Below are 17,163 nucleotides of genomic sequence, written 5' to 3'. Positions count from 1 at the left end.
GTTCATTAACGGGCTTTGTTTAATATATAAAAATATACAGCCTGCCCACGCGCGCCGCAGCCTGCGCGGCTGCTCCAGCCGCTCGGTGTGTCCCTCGGTGATGGGACACGTGCTTCCTCCAGGGACGTCCCGCAGCTCCGCGCCCGCCGAGCTGCGGCCTGGGCCCGGCCCCGCAGCCCACACGGCGCCGGGTGCCCTTGCACGGCCCCCTCGCCGCAGCTCCCGAGCTGTGCCCAGCACACCACGGACTCCCCCTCCCAAACCTGGGCTTCCACCTGGTCCTCTTGAGCTGCACCACATCCATCTGTGCCACCACCAACCACCTAGAGTGATGGAAATGGCTGTACAGTACAGGGACCGCGGTATGAGGAACCCACACACTTGACCTTCAGAGAGGCTTGCCAGAAGGTTAACCTGGTGACTGCACCGTCCGTAGCTTTTAAAACCCTCCTACTGCTCTGTTCTCACTGCCTTGGCCACGGCAATGAGCCTTAGTGAGTGGGTGTGCCCCAGGCCGCAGCTGGCAGTGAATGGCTGGGGGGCTGCAGGAGGGTTCCAGTTGTGCAGTTCAGCCAAGCAGCTCCAGCCAGAGCAGCCCTCAGGGCTCCAGCCTTCTCCTGATCTCATCAATAAGCTTTTCTCTGGGGATATCAACCTACAAAGCAAACAGAGCAGCATTAGAGAAGAGCACTTTTAAGGACTAAGCTAGGATACCAATGCAGTTGGTTTCTGGAGTCACCCAATAGATCTGTGCTATGGCCTCCCAAAGAAACGCTGAGGGAAAACCCAGAGCTCTTCAGTGATCTCTAGAGTTTGGAAGTACTTTAAAACCTGGTGTAAAAGGGCATTCTCACCTCCACTCTTGTTGCAACATCTCGCAGCTTGACGACTCCGTCTGCCAGCTCCTGCTCCCCCACAATGGCAGCAAGGGGGATCCCTGTGTCCTCACAATACTGCAGCTGCTTCAGCAATTTAGGATCTTTCTTGTACAGCATCTCTGCCTAGGAGGGAGTGGGAAGGGTGAATCACTAACCCAACTTTGCTCCGATGAACACTGCAGTAAAGCACTGATACCAAACCCTGCAGCAATCATTTTACTGGTCTGGATTGATCTTCTCTGCCTGCCCAGATCTGTAGGAAAGCAGCCCCCACATCCGAGTGGGCAGTTCTGTATAAGGAAAGAGGTTTCAGTTTACTTTTAGACATATTAGGAACTTTAGCTAGAACCTTCCTTGCTTGTCTCACAAAAATTGGCTCAGGGCCAAGACAGAAGTACCTGTTGAACTTTCTAGATGTTCATTAAAAGTTATCCCTATTGCTGTTGGCAGTTTGCTAATTAAGCCCTCCTCCGTCATTAAGTAGGCAAGTGAAAGAACAAAGGTACTCAAGCCATTTTCGGTATGTTGTAACAGGGATATGGACTTTGTTCATTATTCTGTGCTTGGCTTTGTTATTTGTTTTGGTATCATTTTCATTCTTTTATTAAAACCTTTTTGCTTTTTCAAGACATACTCCATCATGCCATCTCGCTATTGAGCCATTCCTCTGCAAGGCTGGGCCCTCAGAGGTATTGGGATCTGCCAATATAGATCTAATGCTTGGACTTGATCTTGGAGGTCTTTTTCAACCTGAATAACTCTGTAATCTCAGACAGGCCCAGATCTTGGAGAGACACAACTCCTGGAGTTGGTCTTGCTGTGCTGATCCCTCCAGGATCTCCCTCCCTCACCTGTGACACTGCCAAGCCCAAGCCATTCCTTTACCTTGATCCCTGCGTCCCACAGCTCAGAGATGAGCTTCAGTCTGGCAGCAAGCAGGTGTTTCTGCGGGGTAGCCACCAGCACTTGGGTCTCAGTAGTTCGAAGTTTCTCCCCAGAAGCCTGAATGGACAGACACAGGACATTCATGGGACTGACTCCATGCGAATCTGCAGCTCACAACACCTCACCTCATCTGTCTACCAACCTTAATTCAGTCAGTGACACCCTGAGCACCTTTAATGAGCCCCCCAGGGATTCTACATTGAGTCACACTACTTAATTGTGTGCTGCTGTTCCTAGGGGACGCTGGCCAACCTCCTGGATGGGACCAGGACAGCTTTCCAATGTCTCCTTTGATTATTCAGGTACAAACACATTGCCTCAGCTTCAACGGCTAGGAATCACAGGCTTGGAACCAAACACAGAATGATGAATCTCCACAGAGGCTTCCCTGGGGTTTACTAGAGTGAGTTCACAGCTGTTACCAAATTCATTGCTTCAGAATTCCCAAGATGGAAAACTTCAGAGGCAAGACAAAAGAACAAAGTGCCTGGGGCACAAAGCTCACAGCCAGGCCCAGAGCTCAAGGCTGTCTCTAACGTTTCCTTGACATCTCCTGGGGAGTGCTGCCCTCAGCTGCCCACACCTGCATTCTGATGGGCTGCAGAAGAGGACTCTGTCTTCTGTGCATTGATATTTAGGCATGGGAAGAGCCATGCTCTCCCCCAAAATTATTTTCCCTTGAGCACTGTGGAGCTGGAGACCTCTGATAGACAGTATTTTGCTCCCTAGAGCCTTCCCCAATGCACTGCCTGCATCACCTACCTCCAGTCTCTGTTCCAGGATGGAGAAGATCCGCTCGATCCCGATGCTGACCCCCACACAGGGCACCTTCCGGCCCTTGGGATCAAACATCCCCACCAGCCCGTCGTAGCGGCCACCTCCAGCCACGCTCCCAACGCTGACGGGCTCCTCCACGTGCTCGTTCTCCTGCTGCAGCAGCACAGCCTCAAAGATCACCCCCGTGTAATAGTCCAGGCCCCGCGCCAGGCTCAGGTCGAAGGAGATCTGCAGGGCACAGGGGCGGCCCTGTCACCGCCTGCTCGGGGGCCACCAGGGCAGCAGCCCCTGCTGCCCCCACACCTCCTCACCTTCCCTGTGATGCCAAACAGCGTCAGGTACTCAAACAGCAGCTTCATGTCCCCCAGCCCTTCCTTGGCCAGCTTGTTCTGGGACAGCTTGGGGTCCTGGAGAAGCCGCTCGATCAGCTCCAGCCCACCTGTGGGGACCAGCCATGCCTCAGCTGTGCCAGGGCAGCAGCACAGGCACGCTGGCCCCGGCCAGCCGGGTGTGTGCCCTGCACCTTCCATGCCCAGCCCAGGACAAGGCCCAGGGCAGCACCCCGTGCTGCTCACCGTGGAGCTGGACATACTCCCCGATGCGATCCGCAGCCTCGGGAGAGAGCCCCTTCTCTCCCACCATCTCACTCCTCACTTCTTCCCATGGCATCTGTAGGGGAGGGAAGGGCATCAAATGCTGCAGGACATTCACCTCACCCACTGCCTCCCTCAGCCCATGTGTGCACAATGTATGTGGAACAATAGTCAGCAATCTCATTAATCGTGCCTCTCTCTCTCACAGAAATCTTTAACGAATAACCAGGCTTTATTCTTAACCAGGCCCAAGAACTCCTCAAATCCTTTACAGACCTCATCTTAGCTGGTGTGAAACTCTTCACTACAAGAACAGCCAGAACACTGCCCAGCCTAAGCCACTCATCCCAACACCACACGTGTCTCCCCATGAGCCCAATGCTGACCTTGTCCAGCTTGTCCACAGTGGAGCAGGCAGGGATGAACTTGCTCTCTGGAACACCACAGACAGCAAACACACCATTCAAAATCCGACGATCGTTGACCTGGGGGAGAGAGAGGCACACTTACCTTGGGGGCACCCCTGATGTCATTCCTTTTTTCATAGTATGTGGGAAGCTGCAGCTATTGGCATTTCTTCATGCCTTTTCCCCAGCATCCAAATTCCATGGGAAGAGGAGGTGTAGAGGTATGAAAACCATTTTGTGACTCTGTGGATCTAGTCAGCTGCTGGAATTCTGCAGAAGACTGTGGTTTGTCCTGGAGAGAACTCCGACTACAGTCTCAGGAGAACTACTGGTATTCCCAGCTCAAGGCATGCCCAAGCTGAGGTCCAGCCTTTGCATATACACCATGAGGAGGCAGAGAGGTGGGATGAACTTCTGGGTCAGGCCTTACATCAGGCAGAGGTGTAAAACCACAGAATGGTTTTATTCCTGTGTAAAACCACAGAACAATGACCACTGCTTCCCAGTGTGGCACAGAGAACCCACCCAGCCTCACCTTGATGACAAAGTCCCCGAGCTGCAGGTCACTCAGGATCTCGTGCACGATCTTCAGGCACTCGGCATCGGGAATCATCGGGTCAAACTGCCCGGCAATGTCAAAGTCCTGGGGGCAGAAGAAGTGATGGGAGCTCCTGGCAGAGCCAAGGGGCCTTAGCCAGGCACACCCTGCTGCTCTGCAGCAGTTGGAGGCACCCCAGCCAGGAAAACCCTGCTGGCCTTGCGGCCCTGGTGGCAGCACTGCCACCACAGCACTCACGCACTGGTAGAACTCGCGGTAGCGGCCCCGGGTCGTGGCCGGGTTGTCCCTCCTGTACACCTTGGCCACGTGGTAGCGCTTCATGTTGGTGATCTTGTTCATGGCCAGGTAGCGAGCAAAGGGCACCTGGGCCCGAGGAGTTAAGGATGGGAACATGGAGATCCCAGCGCTGGACATGCTGAGCAGCAAAGCCCCCCATCGCCCCTTCCCTTGCCAGCCGCTTCCTGATTTTTTTCACAATCATGGTGAGATTTTTGAGGTGTCCTGTGCAGGGTCATGAGCTGGACTTCAATGATTCTTGCATATCCCTTCCAACCTGTGATATTCTATAACTCTGTGAACTCTGGGGAGACCATCCTCCAGGCTGAGGATGAGTACAATGAACCACCTGAGCTCCTTCAATGCTGGCACAGCTCCATTTCCTCCTCCAGACCCACAGTGTGACATCACCACATACACAAGGACCTCTCTCATCATTCCATCCTCTCAGTGTGATCAGTGGGAATTCAATGCATGGCACAGCTACATGGACATTGAAGGAAAGAGATTTTGTTGAGATGTGGAGGTTGAGAAGGCCTGGGATGGACACCTGCAGCAAACACCTTTCCAGGTGGCACTAGCAAGGTGGGATGGGCACAGCAGAGGTGGGACTGTAACTGGGAGGAGATAAAACCAGTACAGGGGAGCACACTGGTGCATGTCCACGGCAGGAAGGGTCTTTGCTGTGTGCCTGGCCTGGCTGGGGGATGGCGTGGAGTCATGACAATGACAGCCAACCAGCTGGGAGGCCCAAGGGGGCTGCCATCACCCCAACAGGACCTGCAGGCACGCCAGGGTAAGAGCGATCCCACAGGGCAGAGGTGCCCACCACCCCCTCCTGCCACCATCCCCCTGGGAGCACAGGATACGGTGAGGTCATAGCGCAGGGCCAGCAGCTCCCCGCCCTGGTCCTGCAGCTCGTAGATGAGCTTCGTGTCCTCCCCATACTTCCCCATCAGCGTCTCCTGCAGAGGGGCAAAGGGGCTGACACCGGGGTGGCTCCGGGGTGAAGGGTCCCCCGAGATAGGGCACAGAGCTCGGTCCCCACGAACCGGGCATAACCACACACTCCCTCCAGCCCCTGAGTCCAACTGCCCGTCTCCCCCAAAACGAGAACCAAGAGTGAATGTCCGGCTGGCCCTGCCCCACACGGAGGGAGCTCCCAAACCTGTCCCGGAGCCCCGGGGGGACTCAGCGCTCCCCAGCCCCACAGGAGGGAGCAGAGGGGGCGGGTCCCCTCCCCACACCGAGGGGGAGCGGAGCTCCCGGGGCCTCACCCGCAGCTCCAGCACCGGGGTGTCGATGGCGGCCGCCCCGTGCCGCTTGAAGCAGGACACCACGGCGCCGAGGAGCCGCTCACGGAGCGCCGCCTGCGCCGGAGGGTGGTCGCGGGTGCCCTGCCCGGGACAGAGAGCGGCCATCAGCGGCGAGGGCGGGGGGAACACCCGGTACCCACCGGCGCCGCCCCCGCTCCCCGCCTTTACCTTGGGTGTCTTTAGCACCGGCACCCGCTCGCCGCCCGCCGCCGCCCGCACCTGCCGGGACAGGGGTCCGCGGTCACCGGCCGGCGGCCGGGACCGGGAGAGGCTGCGGCGGCTCCCAGCGAGGCACAGCGGCACGGGGCGGGGCGCCGGTGGCAGGCAGCGGGCGGCGGCGGCCAAGGCTCGGAGGCGCAGCATGGCCGGCACCGGGACACCGGGAGCGCGGGCACGTGACCGCGGCGGGGCACGTGACTGCGCGGGCGGCCGCGCTTTACGGCGCCGCGCGACAGTTCCCGGTGCTGTGCCCTCGGCTCGCCATGGCGTCGGGCAGCGGGGTAGGTGCTGCCGCCGGGGCCGCCCTCGGGGCCGGGCTGCGCTCAGAGCGCGGGCTGCCGGCCGCCCCCGCTGCTCCTACCGGGCTTGGCAGGGCCGGGGGCAGGGCCCCGCCGCGCCGCGCTCGGGGCGCTGCCAGGCCGCGGGATGAGGGATGTGGCGGGGCCGGGGGTGCCGCGGTGGGCGAGTGTGTGTGGGCTGGGAGGGCGCTCATCCCTGCTCCTTACACCTCTGTGTGAGCGGTGGGAGGTGGGGGGTCCCCTGAGACGCCCCGATACCTTCAGGGCTGGAAGTGGGGTCGCCCCAGCAGCGCAGTCCTGGAGTCCCTGTCCCCGGAGGTGTTTAGGACACGACAGAACGTGGCACTCGATGCCCTGACCTGGTTCACATGGTGGTGTCGGGTCATAGATTGGACTCGATGATCTCAGAGTTCTTTTCCAATCGCAGTGGTTCTGCGATCCTCCCGTCCTAGGGCCAGACCTCCGCCTGTCCCAGCCAGGGAGCATGAGGAGATTGATCTGCCTCAGCCCCCTCGAGGGACCCCCACCCTTCTCCAGGGGCTGGGCGATGGCTCATGCAGGTGGCTCCTTCCCTTCCCTCCCCAGGGAAAGGGTTGCCTTCTTCTTGGCCTGATGGAGAAACATCTCTGCACCTCCCTGACAGGAGGATACAGCCAGGTGTGGGTTGGGCTCTGCTCCCAGACAACCAGTATCAGGATAAGAGGACACAGCCTCGAAAGTTGCAGTAGGGGAGGTTTAGGTTGGAAATCAGGAGGATTTTTTTTTCCCAGAATGGGCTGCCCAGCATTGGAAGGGGCTGTCCAGGGAGGTGGTGGAGTCACCAACCCTGGAGGTGTTCAAGGACTGACGGGATGTGTCACTCAGTGTTCTGGGCTGGGTGACAAGGTGGGGATCTATCCCAGCTTGGATTTCATGATTTTGGAGGTTTTTTCAACCTGAATGATTCTGTGAGTGTTAAAATGGGATGGGTAAGGTAGATGCAGATGTAGCCTGCAGGTAGTAGCTGCAGGTGTAGCCTGACTGGAGAGCCAGGCAGTTTGAGCACCTCCAGTGACATCCCAAAGCTGTCAGCAGCACAGGGGCTGTGTTTTTAAGGGGTTTTGGCCCATCTTTCTTTCCTTGAAGCCACTTACTGAGAAGTGAGGCACTGGCACTGCCCAGAGAAGCTGTGGCTGCCCCATCCCTGGAAATGGTCAAGGCCAGGCTGAATGGGGCTTGGAGCAATCTAGGATAGTGAAAGGTGTCCCTACCCTTGGCAGGGGGTGGGACTGGCTGATCTTCGAGGTTCCTTCCAATCCAAACCATTCCAGGATTGATTCCGTGGAGTGGAGGACGTCAGGAGCAGGATGTCTGCCTGTGAGGGAGGTGGGGCTGTGGCTTATTGTCAGCTGCCAGCTGAGAATTCCTGTTGGATTGAGCCTGGCTTGAGACTCCTGGATCAACAGGCTTTGATGCTGATACTGGGCACATCATTGGTGTCCATCTCTGGAGGGAACAGGAGGCTGTGGGCACTTCTGGTTATTAATCATTGTGATTATTTTGGGGAGTATTCTCTGTCACCCAAAACAGCTCTGAGATAAAGATTTTGGGGGCTTGCAGCCCCCTCGCCTCCACCACAGCAATCCAGAAACATCCTTTCAAATATTGTCCAACCAAGATCTTGTCACGCAGTTTAGTTTAATTTCTTTCCCCACGCCTGGATGAGGCAGATTGGTAAAAGAGCTGCAAAAGACTCTTTTCCTTTTATTGCAACAGGAGAGAGAAGCAGCTAATAAACCTCCCCCTCTGCAGGCTCCCACCAGCTACGATTTGTGATAATGCCTGCCATGCAGGAGAGTCTGGAAAATACCCCCAAACGTTAATTTACACTCAGTGATATTTTCTTTTCTTTGCTCAGGGTGGTTAATAAAACCTGTTACGACATCCTTAAAGTGCTTAAGAAGCTCTGGGAATAAATGAGAATTTTTCTACGCCTCCCCAAGGCATTTTCATCCCTATCAGTAGTTGTTCGTTCCATTTGAAGGATTGCCAGAGGAGAGAACTTTAAATGGCTGTGCTGCTGCTGTAGCTCCAAATGGGATTTGTGTCCTTTGGATTGTGATTGGATTCTTGATTTGGCTGAACGGAGAAGGTGGTGGGATGGGGGTGGGGGGGGTCCTTCTCCCCTGGAGGTGTTTTTAAATACATCTTGTCCTTTCTTTAATGTGAAACTGAGAGGCTCTCCCTGCCACGCTGAGGGAAATGCAGCTCTGTCCAAAGGGGGGTTATCTGCTCAGGAAATTCAGGAAGGGGCTGAGTGAAACCGTGACTCATCCCAGGTGTAGGGGCCCGAGCTGCAGATGGGGCAAATGCTGGGAAGAGCTTGAGCTGGGTTGGTCAGAGTGGGTGTGAGTGGAATAGGAATTCTTGTCCAATCACTTCTGCCCTCAGCATTGGGGACTGAGTGAAATCACCCATTCTTCAATGCCAGCTTCACCTGAATTCAGCCTATCTTCTTGAACATGCTGTGTCCACCTCCAGGGCCCCAGCACAGGAAAGACATGGATTTGTTGGGGTGAGCCCAGAGGAGGCCATGGATATGCTCCAAGGGCTGCTGCCCCTCTGCTGTGGAGACAGAGAGCTGGGGGTGTTCAGCCTGGGGAGGACTGAACACCAATCTCTGTCCAGGGAGACCTTGCAGCACCTTCCAGGGCCTAAAGGGGCTCCAAGAGGGCTGGAGAGGGACTTTGAACAGGGGCATGGAGTGACAGGACAAGGGGGAATGGCTTCCCACTGCCAGAGGGCAGGGTTAGGAAGGATACAATTGGGAACAAATGCTTCTCTCTGCAGACGGTGAGGCCCTGGTACAAAGTTGCCCAGAAGACTGCCCCTGAAAGTGTTCAAGGCCAGGTTGGACAGGGCTTCAAGCAGCCTGGGATAGTGGAAGGTGTCCCTACGTGTGGTAGGGGATGTGGAACAAGATGATCTTTAGGATCTCTTCAACCCAAACTGTAATGGCAGGTAGGATGGTGGAAATGCTGCAATCTTCCTTGAAGTGTCTCCTTCAGAAGCCACTCAAAGGCCACAGGGACAGTCATTTCCATGCACACACACCACAGACAGCTCAGCAAAGGAAAGACAGGCAGGGCCTTCTGTATGATGAATTCCAGAGAGAGTTTATTACATTCATGAGTGGCTTCTGAAGGAGACACTTCAAGGAAGGTTGCAGCATTTCCACCATCCTACCTGCCATTACAGTTTGGGTTGAAGAGATCCTAAAGATCATCTTGTTCCACATCCCCTACCACACGTAGGGACACCTTCCACTATCCCAGGCTGCTCCAAAAGGCTGCTCCAAAGGGATCAGGGACACAAGACCCAGACCATGTGGTGCTCGGGGGTTAAGTGGGGGTCAGGAACCATTGGTCTGAGGGCACTGGGGCAGTACAAAGGGCAGGAACCTATAGAGGGATATGAGGGATGAACAGTAGGGGTGGGCAGGGTCAGCTGGCTAATGGGGGAAGCAATCTAAGGTAGATTGGCAATAGTGTTGCAGAGCACCATGGGGGAAGTCTTTTCTTTCAGCCTAGGCAGGGAAAACACTATGGTAGATCTTTCCAGGACAAAGCCTGGAGGTTTCCCTGAGGAGTTTTAGGGTTCCTACACCAAACCATTCCAGGATTCTGTTAAAGTATCCTGTCAGTGCCAGATAGTTCTGTGGAGCTCCCAAAGGGCCAGCATGCCTTGGAAGTGTTTCTGCCCTTACCTGTGTGAAGCTGCAGGAGCAGGACAGCAAAACCTGTGGATTTTGTACAGGTGCTTCCCTGGTACCTCCAAGCCTTGCCTTGACAGGGTTTCAGAGCTTGTTCTGGTTTGCTTGCACAGGTGCTCACTTGTAAATCCCACACTGGTGCCTGTGATTTCATGGCAAGCTGGGCACTGATGCCTGCAACACGTAGGCACTGCTGAGAGCAGACAGGCACAGCCTTCCCTGCTCCTGCAGTGTAATCAAACTCTCTGTAGCTCGGGCTGTGTTTTCCTTGTCTGACATTGCAGCTTGGATTCTTTTGAATTCTAGAAGACGGAGGTGTAATCCTACTGCTGTGTTTGTCAGGGGGCACTTCCCAGGTCTGAGATCCATCAGTTTCAATCATTTGAGCTGATTTTCAAGGCAAAAGCCTGGATTATCGTCTCAGGAGCTGTTAAGATCAACTCATTTCTTCTTTTAGTGCTCTCATATTATTCTAGTAGTGGCTAGAGATGTGCTGAGAGTGATTATCTTAAACCACATCCATAATTCCTGGATGGAAAACAGAAGACAGGGGGATATAATATAATTTTCCTAATTTACTGCACTGGCCTCACAGGCCAAGTGATTGCACTCTTTACCCCCTCAGAGGTGATCAGACTATAATAAATGTTAATGAACTTTGTTTCCCTCCCAGACCAAGAACCTGGACTTCCGCCGCAAGTGGGACAAGGATGAATACGAGAAACTCGCAGAGAAGCGGCTCACGGAGGAGAGAGAGAAGAAGGATGGTGAGCAGTGTGCTGCATTGGCAGCGAGCTCCCAAACCCTTGGAATTTGGGAGGGAGAGAGCAGTGGGAAGTCAAATCCCAAAGGGAAAGAGCTGCCTTGCTCCTACCCTTTCTCCTTTTTGAATATATTTTTTTGACAAAAAAAAATACTGAGACCCTTTCCAGAAGCTGGCTCTTCTCTGGGGAAGCAGGGGAACAGTCAGTTGCTGGAAACAAGATTTCAGAATATCTCTGAAGTCAGAGCTGGAGATACCTCAGAGATGTACCTGGTTCTAATAGGAACCAGGAAACAGTGAGGAGGAAATGATATCCTTTACTGATTTAAAAAACAAAGGTGCATTTTCTGCATGGATCAGGTCCCAGTTACCCAGCAGGCCCCTTTGCACCAAGGGGAAAATGAAATCCAGCATGTCAAGCTTGACCTTTTGTTTATGTTTTAGGCAAACCAGCTCAGCCCGTCAAAAGGGAACTTCTGCGGCACCGAGACTACAAAGTGGACCTGGAGTCCAAGCTGGGGAAAACCATTGTCATCACCAAAACTACCCCTCAGTCAGAGATGGGAGGGTAGGTTGTGGTCTTATTGGAGTCTCAGGGTCATGCTGGTTAGACTGGGAAGCTGTGACACAGCTGGGACCCCTCACAGGGCACCAGGGGCTGCTGTCCTTCTGTGTTTGGAGCCTGGGATGGTGGGGCTGCATTTTTCTACACCTAAACTGTGTCTCCTGGGGTAACATCTGGAGGAGACCCAGCAGGCTGAGCTCCTTTGGACGTTATTCCTTGGTATCAGTGTTGCCCTCCTGCAGGACCAACAGAGGCAGATCTCTGCTGCCTGCTTGGGTGTCTTTAACCAGGCCTGCTTGCCCTGAGACCAAGAGTGCTGCTGATTTGGGTATCTGTGCACTGGGAATGGGAGAAACCTCCAGATAGCTGTTCTTAGGAATGGTGTTTGGCCACTGTTTGTGTGAACTGTGTTCCACCACAGTCTGAAAGGGTTCTGAGCTCACCCTAAGCCATCAAAAGCGTGAAAAGAATTGTTGAGTTTGTGTCACCTCAGGAGTGAACCTGTTAGTGTCTCCCTGGGCAGCAGTGCCAGGGAGAACTGCAGCCCTGACCAGCATCCAGGGATGGCAGCTCAGCCCCTGGCTGGGCTTCTGCAGCAGCTCTCAGGATGGGCAGAAAGCACAGATGTGCTCACCAGGGAGTTGCACTGTGAGGTGATAGGGATGGTAGCACTTACCTTGCAGCCAGGTGAGAGGCTGTGGAATGGAAACCTGGGCTGCTGGCCAGCCCTGCCTTGGGGGAGGGCAGGCTGTCACAAAGTCCATCCCACCCAGCAGGGTGTGACTGGAAGGGGAAGATGCTGTGGCTGCTCTTGCAGAGCAGCTCAGAATTTGGTTTCTATCATGTCAGAGGGGTGTAAGGGTCAGTATCTCCATGGCAGCCCTGTCCATTGGGTATGCCCTTGCCCCTGCTCTTCACTGGGGCCAAGACTCTTGTCCTGGAGAAGTGTCCTGTATCCCCAGTGACATGCAGATTGTTCTTCTGGGGGTTGAGCTTTGTGTCATGCTTTGGGGTTCATTTTTTGTCTCTCCTGACAGGTATTACTGTAACGTATGTGACTGTGTGGTGAAAGATTCCATCAACTTCTTGGATCACATCAATGGCAAAAAACGTAAGGACCATTTCTTTGCCTTGTTGGAGGGTTAGTTGAGTTGGAGGGACTGTTCCTTTTGTGCATCACCCATGTCTGAGGGCTGAACACTTATCCATGGATCAGGGAGCTTAGCAAATTAGGATGTAGAAGCTCATCATGAGAGCTGTGGAGGTGCTGTCCTTATCTCCTGACACCTTCCAGAGTGCTGGACCACTTTCATGGAATAAGCCCAGCAGAAGCAGTGGTTGCTCTGGTTGGTGGACGTGTTTTCCCCATCCATCATGTCAGTGCTGCAAGAAATCCAGCATCAGAAAATTCTAGAATAGTTTGGTTTGGAAAGGACCCTCAGAGGTCATCTAGTCCACTCCCCAAAATCCTGTATCTCCTCTATAAATCTGGAGAGAGGCTTTTTACAGCACTGAAACTGTAAACCTGTACTTAGATAAGTAAAAAGTCTGGGACTGGCCCATTTTTGGTTCAGAAACTTCTCTTTGTAGAAATTGAGTCTAGAGCTCAGAACTGGCTGATACCTGAGCTCCAGAGTATGGATCAGGACTGTACCCTCGTTGGTCTGACTGTGGATATTGCTTCTCCTTGACATATTCAGAGAGTGGGGGATGTGGAGAAAGTAAAGGTGCAGCAGGACAGACTGACACACTTTGCATGTTGTTCCTTCTCCTGAGGGTGTTTTTGGCTCCTTGTGGAGTCAGAAAATCACCCCTTCACAAAAAGGCAGGGATGTGTGTGCTCTGGACCTGCACACTGGGCTGTTTGAGCACAGGAGGTTCAGAAAAACCTGAGGACTGGTTTTCTGTAGCTCAGAAAGGAAAACACAGTGTTTTAAAAACCTGTGCTTTTATGTGAATGGGAGGAAGGTGCCAACGTGCTTTGCTTGACATAATGGGAGATGAGCAAGAAGTTCATCTGAGATAATCTGGAATCAAAAATCCTGGCATGGCTGTGTGGGTGGTGGACTGCGAGTTACAGGGTTGAGCTGGGATTGGAAAGTGGCTGGTTGCACAGTACCTTAGTATAAGTATGTCTAGGAACTTTTAAACCAGTCAATAAATCTGGCTCAAACCTGCTTGTTCTTGGCAGCCCTTTTACTAATTCCTGGTGTGTAGTTTAAGCTCCAAGTGCTGCTGCATCCCTGGGATAAACGTGTGCAGGGCTGCTGGAGTGAACAGGCTGTTTGGATCCACTCAGGCATGTGGGTTGGAGGCATTTCTGGGGGTGGCCCCATCAGCACAGGCTTACCCACAAGTGAAGAACTGTGAATCTGCTCTGAAGAGCCACCAAATCAGAGGCCTGGCTTCATATTCTGTGCTTTAGCTAGCAATGTCCTGTGTAATCAGGATCTCTGAGTGCCACTCATGTCTTGTTTAGCATCGCCCACAGCTGAGAGATGCCAGCCTGTCAGTTTTATTCTGGCTCCTTTTTCAACACTCCAACCCTTTTTTATTCCACTGGTCCAAGATCAAATTTCCTGAAGCATCAAAGCACTCACATGACTGGGAGTATCCAAATAAAGAACCTTTAAAGAATAGTCTGTGTTCTTGTTACAAGTAGTGTTTGGATTGTTGTGGCCACTGCTTGTGTGGGTTATGGTATCCCCCTAAAGCCCACCTCCCCAACCAAGAAATCCTTAGTGTGGCCCTGGAAGGTGTTTTGAGGGGGAGGACAGGCAGGAAGGTGGTGCTGTGCTGTTTAAATTGGGATCAGGGATGGAGACTTTGTGCAGAATTCTGAAGTGTTGCTAAACACTGCTGATTCCACTCATGTTCTGCAGACCAGAGGAATCTGGGCATGTCCATGCGGGTGGAGCGTTCCACGCTGGACCAGGTGAAGAAACGCTTTGAGGTGAACAAGAAGAAGATGGAGGAGAAGCAGAAGGATTATGACTTTGAGGAAAGGATGAAGGAACTCCGTGAGGAGGTGAGTCTGGGCATGAACTGAGGAAGCAAAGCTCCCCAGAAACCTGTTTTGGGAGGAAATCAACCCTGGTTTCTACTCTTGTTCCTCAGAAGCATTGTTCTTGGTAGCATGGGCTTCTCATCTGCTCCTATGAATGAGGTTTGTTTTTCTGCTTTTGAAAAGTTTGTATTGCTGTCTCTGGAAACCCTTTTCCTCTCCTTCTGTGTGAGAGTAACTTTTGATGGTTCAGATTTCCACTGAGAACAGCACAAGTCCATTTTTTGTCTAGTTGTGTTGGAACTTGTGTGGTCTGGTAGCAGATCTGCATCTTCACCCATTATCTTCCACAGCTCTTAGGATTGCTGGAATCCCCTTCCACAGGGCACTTGCTTCTGTGTGGCCTCCCCGAGTGTAGAAGGGCTTTGTGAATGGCGTGCTGAGGTGCAAGATGTGTGAGGAGGTGATAAAAGACAGCAGATTTCTCTCAAACTGGGGCTTAGGTGTTAGGAAACATGAAAATCAATTATTTGGAGACCCAACAAAGTTCTGACAGCTGAGAAGCTTCTATGGGTGCTTCTCCTCAATCAGCAGCCACATAAACCAAATCACTGCCTGTTTAAGTCTCCCTGCCCAAGCCCTGAGCTTTGCTTGACCACAGGGGAGCTCTTTGAGGTGCTCACAGTGCACCCCGTGCTCTGTCTTGGGCAGGCTGTGGTGCTGCTGAGCCCCATCTGTTTGGGGAATAGGAGGGAGGTGTCCCAACAGCAAAGAGAGTGCTGTGGGCTGAAAAGCTGCTGCCAGTCAATGGATGGCAAGAGGGAAATCAGCAGCAGCTCCTGGTGTAGCTTTCTCCAGGGCATGGCTGTGTTCAGGAGCACAGCAGAGAGTGATGAGAATGGTGGGAGCAGTTGCTAAGTTGGGAGCTGAAGCCATGCTTCGGTGTCACCCAGTACAAACCTGGCTCTGCTCCAGGGCTCGTGATCCTCACAGAGCAAAACACTTTGATTAGAGCAGCGCAAACTCTTTGATGCCAAAACCACCCTCAAAGCCGCTCAGAGCTTCGTCTTCTGTGCCAGTGAGCAGCTGTCACTGTGCCAGGCTGAGAGCCAACAGGCATCACAGTCACTGGCACGAAGCATCGGACGAGGAAATGGCCTCCTGCTTTCAAACCAGCTCCTTCTTGTCTCAGCCCTGATTCCAGGCAAAACTTGTGATGTTTGCTCAGAAGAGAGAGTTCAATAATGCTTCATTTCATCTGTTTGTGTGTGGCTCTGCTCCTGGCCGGGGAAAGGGGGTGGTCTGGATTCCCTGGTGAACTTCCTCCTTGAAGACTGCAGGCCAGGATTTCTGGGTTTATTTCCTCAGGCACAGCTTGGCTGCTGTGGGCAGGATTTGTGTTAATTGTGCGTTACCTGGTGTCTCAAAACTCCTTCAGCTCAGGAGGTGCAAATGGTTTTGCTGTTGTGTCCCTTGCTGCAGGAGGAGAAGGCCAAAGCCTACAAGAAGGAGAAGCAGAGAGAGAAGAAGAGGCGGGCGGAGGAAGATTTGACCTTTGAAGAGGATGATGAAATGGCAGCTGTGATGGGTTTCTCTGGTTTTGGCTCAACCAAAAAGAACCACTGAGCAGCTCTGGACTCTCCTCTTTCTCTAAACAGTTTGTTTTTACCCAGGGAACTCTGGATAACTCTTCAAAGACTTGATTGAGGACTTGTATGTAAATCTCCCAGTAGAAGTTGGCTGGAAGAGTTGAAAAGCGATTCCATGCTCTACCTGTGCTGCAGATCAAGCTCTGCCTCTCATTAGCTTCCCTTCTCCTTCTTTGTCCTAGATCTGGCTGCTCAGCTGCTCTGTGGCTGTGTGTGTGCAGGGAAGTGCTCTGTTGGGTACATTTTTTGTCAATAAAGTGCACATTCTGCACAGGTGGCCTGGTTCAGGATTAATCTAGTTGTCAGCCAGGCCCTACTTGTCACCCAAGCTGTGTTTGGGATGCTGGGAGGGATTCAGTTGCTTTTAGGCTTATAATGAAGGAAATGTGCCACAGCAAGCAGTGTGAGAGGTGCATCTTTATGGCTTGTGCTGAGCAGAGCTGGTGGCTGCATGGAGTCTGGGTTGCTGAAACTTTCCTGTGTGTTTTGTCTGCAAGGGAGACTTCCCTCCTTTTCTTTGTGTTTTATCCTATAATTTCGGTATCTTTAAGGTAGGGGAGAAATTCCTCCCTGTGACTGGTCTAGGATAGAGCCAATGAAAGAAAGGTGTGTACAATTTGGAAGAAATAAATGGAATGTTTTAATGGGCCCTTTGGTGGGGGTTTGATGGCTTCTTTATTTTGAGAGCTTCTGTTTCCCACCAAGTAGAGCTGGGGTGGCCTGGGGACCCCAATGGTGGCAGAGGTGAGGTGTGCGCTCTCCTCTCCTGGCTCAGCTCCCAGCTGCCCTAGGCAGGCCATTGCCATCATTCTTGGCTTTTTTAAGTAATTCTGGAGATGGGTGTAAGAATATGGAAGGGGAAGGGAGTTCAGGGCTGGGGACCTTCATTCCCATCAGGCAATCCAAGACAGGCTGGGCTGTGTTCCAGATCTTACCAGCCTTGGTATATTAAGGGCCATTTTTTTCCTGTCTACTGGCTGTCAGTGTCTTTTCACCTCTGCCTTCCCCTAAATCTACTTCATTTCTGCTTTTATTTACCTCAGTCAAACCTTGTGTGACTCATTTCCGTCTGCAGCTAGGATTTATATTTTGCATGGCTGGGTTTTCGTAGCTCCGTCTCGCTCTCCTCTCTTTCTATGTATATTGATGAAATCCTTGCGCT

At 53.0% G+C, this 17,163-nt stretch overlaps 2 protein-coding genes across 3 annotated transcripts; one reads left to right on the top strand and one right to left on the bottom strand.

Moving 5' to 3' along the window:
• Position 1: 1 nt before the first annotated feature.
• On the bottom strand, positions 2–6,159 carry LOC134559227 (histidine--tRNA ligase, cytoplasmic-like). Of its 2 annotated transcripts, none has more exons than XR_010082489.1 (12): positions 5,920–6,159; positions 5,713–5,832; positions 5,305–5,400; positions 4,397–4,522; positions 4,136–4,243; positions 3,580–3,678; positions 3,176–3,269; positions 2,912–3,039; positions 2,586–2,828; positions 1,764–1,880; positions 855–1,168; positions 2–655 (listed from the first exon to the last, which is right to left on the bottom strand). XR_010082489.1 is itself a non-coding variant. In XM_063413822.1 (12 exons), exons 1-12 carry the CDS (start codon positions 6,112–6,114, stop codon positions 599–601), a joined length of 1,530 nt encoding a protein of 509 aa, XP_063269892.1. In that variant the 5' UTR covers positions 6,115–6,158; the 3' UTR covers positions 2–598. The 2 variants fall into 2 exon arrangements, 1 of the variants encoding a protein (XP_063269892.1); XM_063413822.1 differs by having other exon boundaries at positions 855–1,001; positions 5,920–6,158.
• On the top strand, positions 6,140–16,649 carry ZMAT2 (zinc finger matrin-type 2). The gene is made up of 6 exons (XM_063413826.1): positions 6,140–6,251; positions 10,694–10,787; positions 11,228–11,351; positions 12,386–12,459; positions 14,231–14,376; positions 15,835–16,649. Exons 1-6 carry the CDS (start codon positions 6,234–6,236, stop codon positions 15,976–15,978), a joined length of 600 nt encoding a protein of 199 aa, XP_063269896.1. The 5' UTR covers positions 6,140–6,233; the 3' UTR covers positions 15,979–16,649.
• The last annotated feature ends 514 nt before the right edge of the window (positions 16,650–17,163 follow it).

The sequence above is a fragment of the Prinia subflava genome, chromosome 16, assembly GCF_021018805.1.
Source record: "Prinia subflava isolate CZ2003 ecotype Zambia chromosome 16, Cam_Psub_1.2, whole genome shotgun sequence".
Classification (NCBI taxonomy): domain Eukaryota; kingdom Metazoa; phylum Chordata; class Aves; order Passeriformes; family Cisticolidae; genus Prinia; species Prinia subflava.
The sequence above is the reverse complement of the archived record's forward strand: the minus strand, read 5'-3'. Positions and strand labels throughout refer to the sequence as shown.

What these genes read in the sequence shown, in the direction of transcription:
- LOC134559227 (XM_063413822.1), bottom strand. Translation starts at nt 6,114, where the DNA reads ATGCTGCGCCTCCGAGCCTTGGCCGCCGCCGCCCGCTGCCTGCCACCG. An exon ending in ACCGCGAGTTCTACCAGTGC is followed by an intron (nt 4,244 to 4,396) that starts GTGAGTGCTGTG and finishes TTCTGCCCCCAG; the next exon opens with GACTTTGACATTGCCGGGCA. An exon ending in TGTGGGACGCAGGGATCAAG is followed by an intron (nt 1,002 to 1,763) that starts GTAAAGGAATGG and finishes ACTCCCTCCTAG; the next exon opens with GCAGAGATGCTGTACAAGAA.
- ZMAT2 (XM_063413826.1), top strand. An exon ending in GGAGAGAGAGAAGAAGGATG is followed by an intron (nt 10,788 to 11,227) that starts GTGAGCAGTGTG and finishes TTTATGTTTTAG; the next exon opens with GCAAACCAGCTCAGCCCGTC. An exon ending in TCACATCAATGGCAAAAAAC is followed by an intron (nt 12,460 to 14,230) that starts GTAAGGACCATT and finishes CATGTTCTGCAG; the next exon opens with ACCAGAGGAATCTGGGCATG.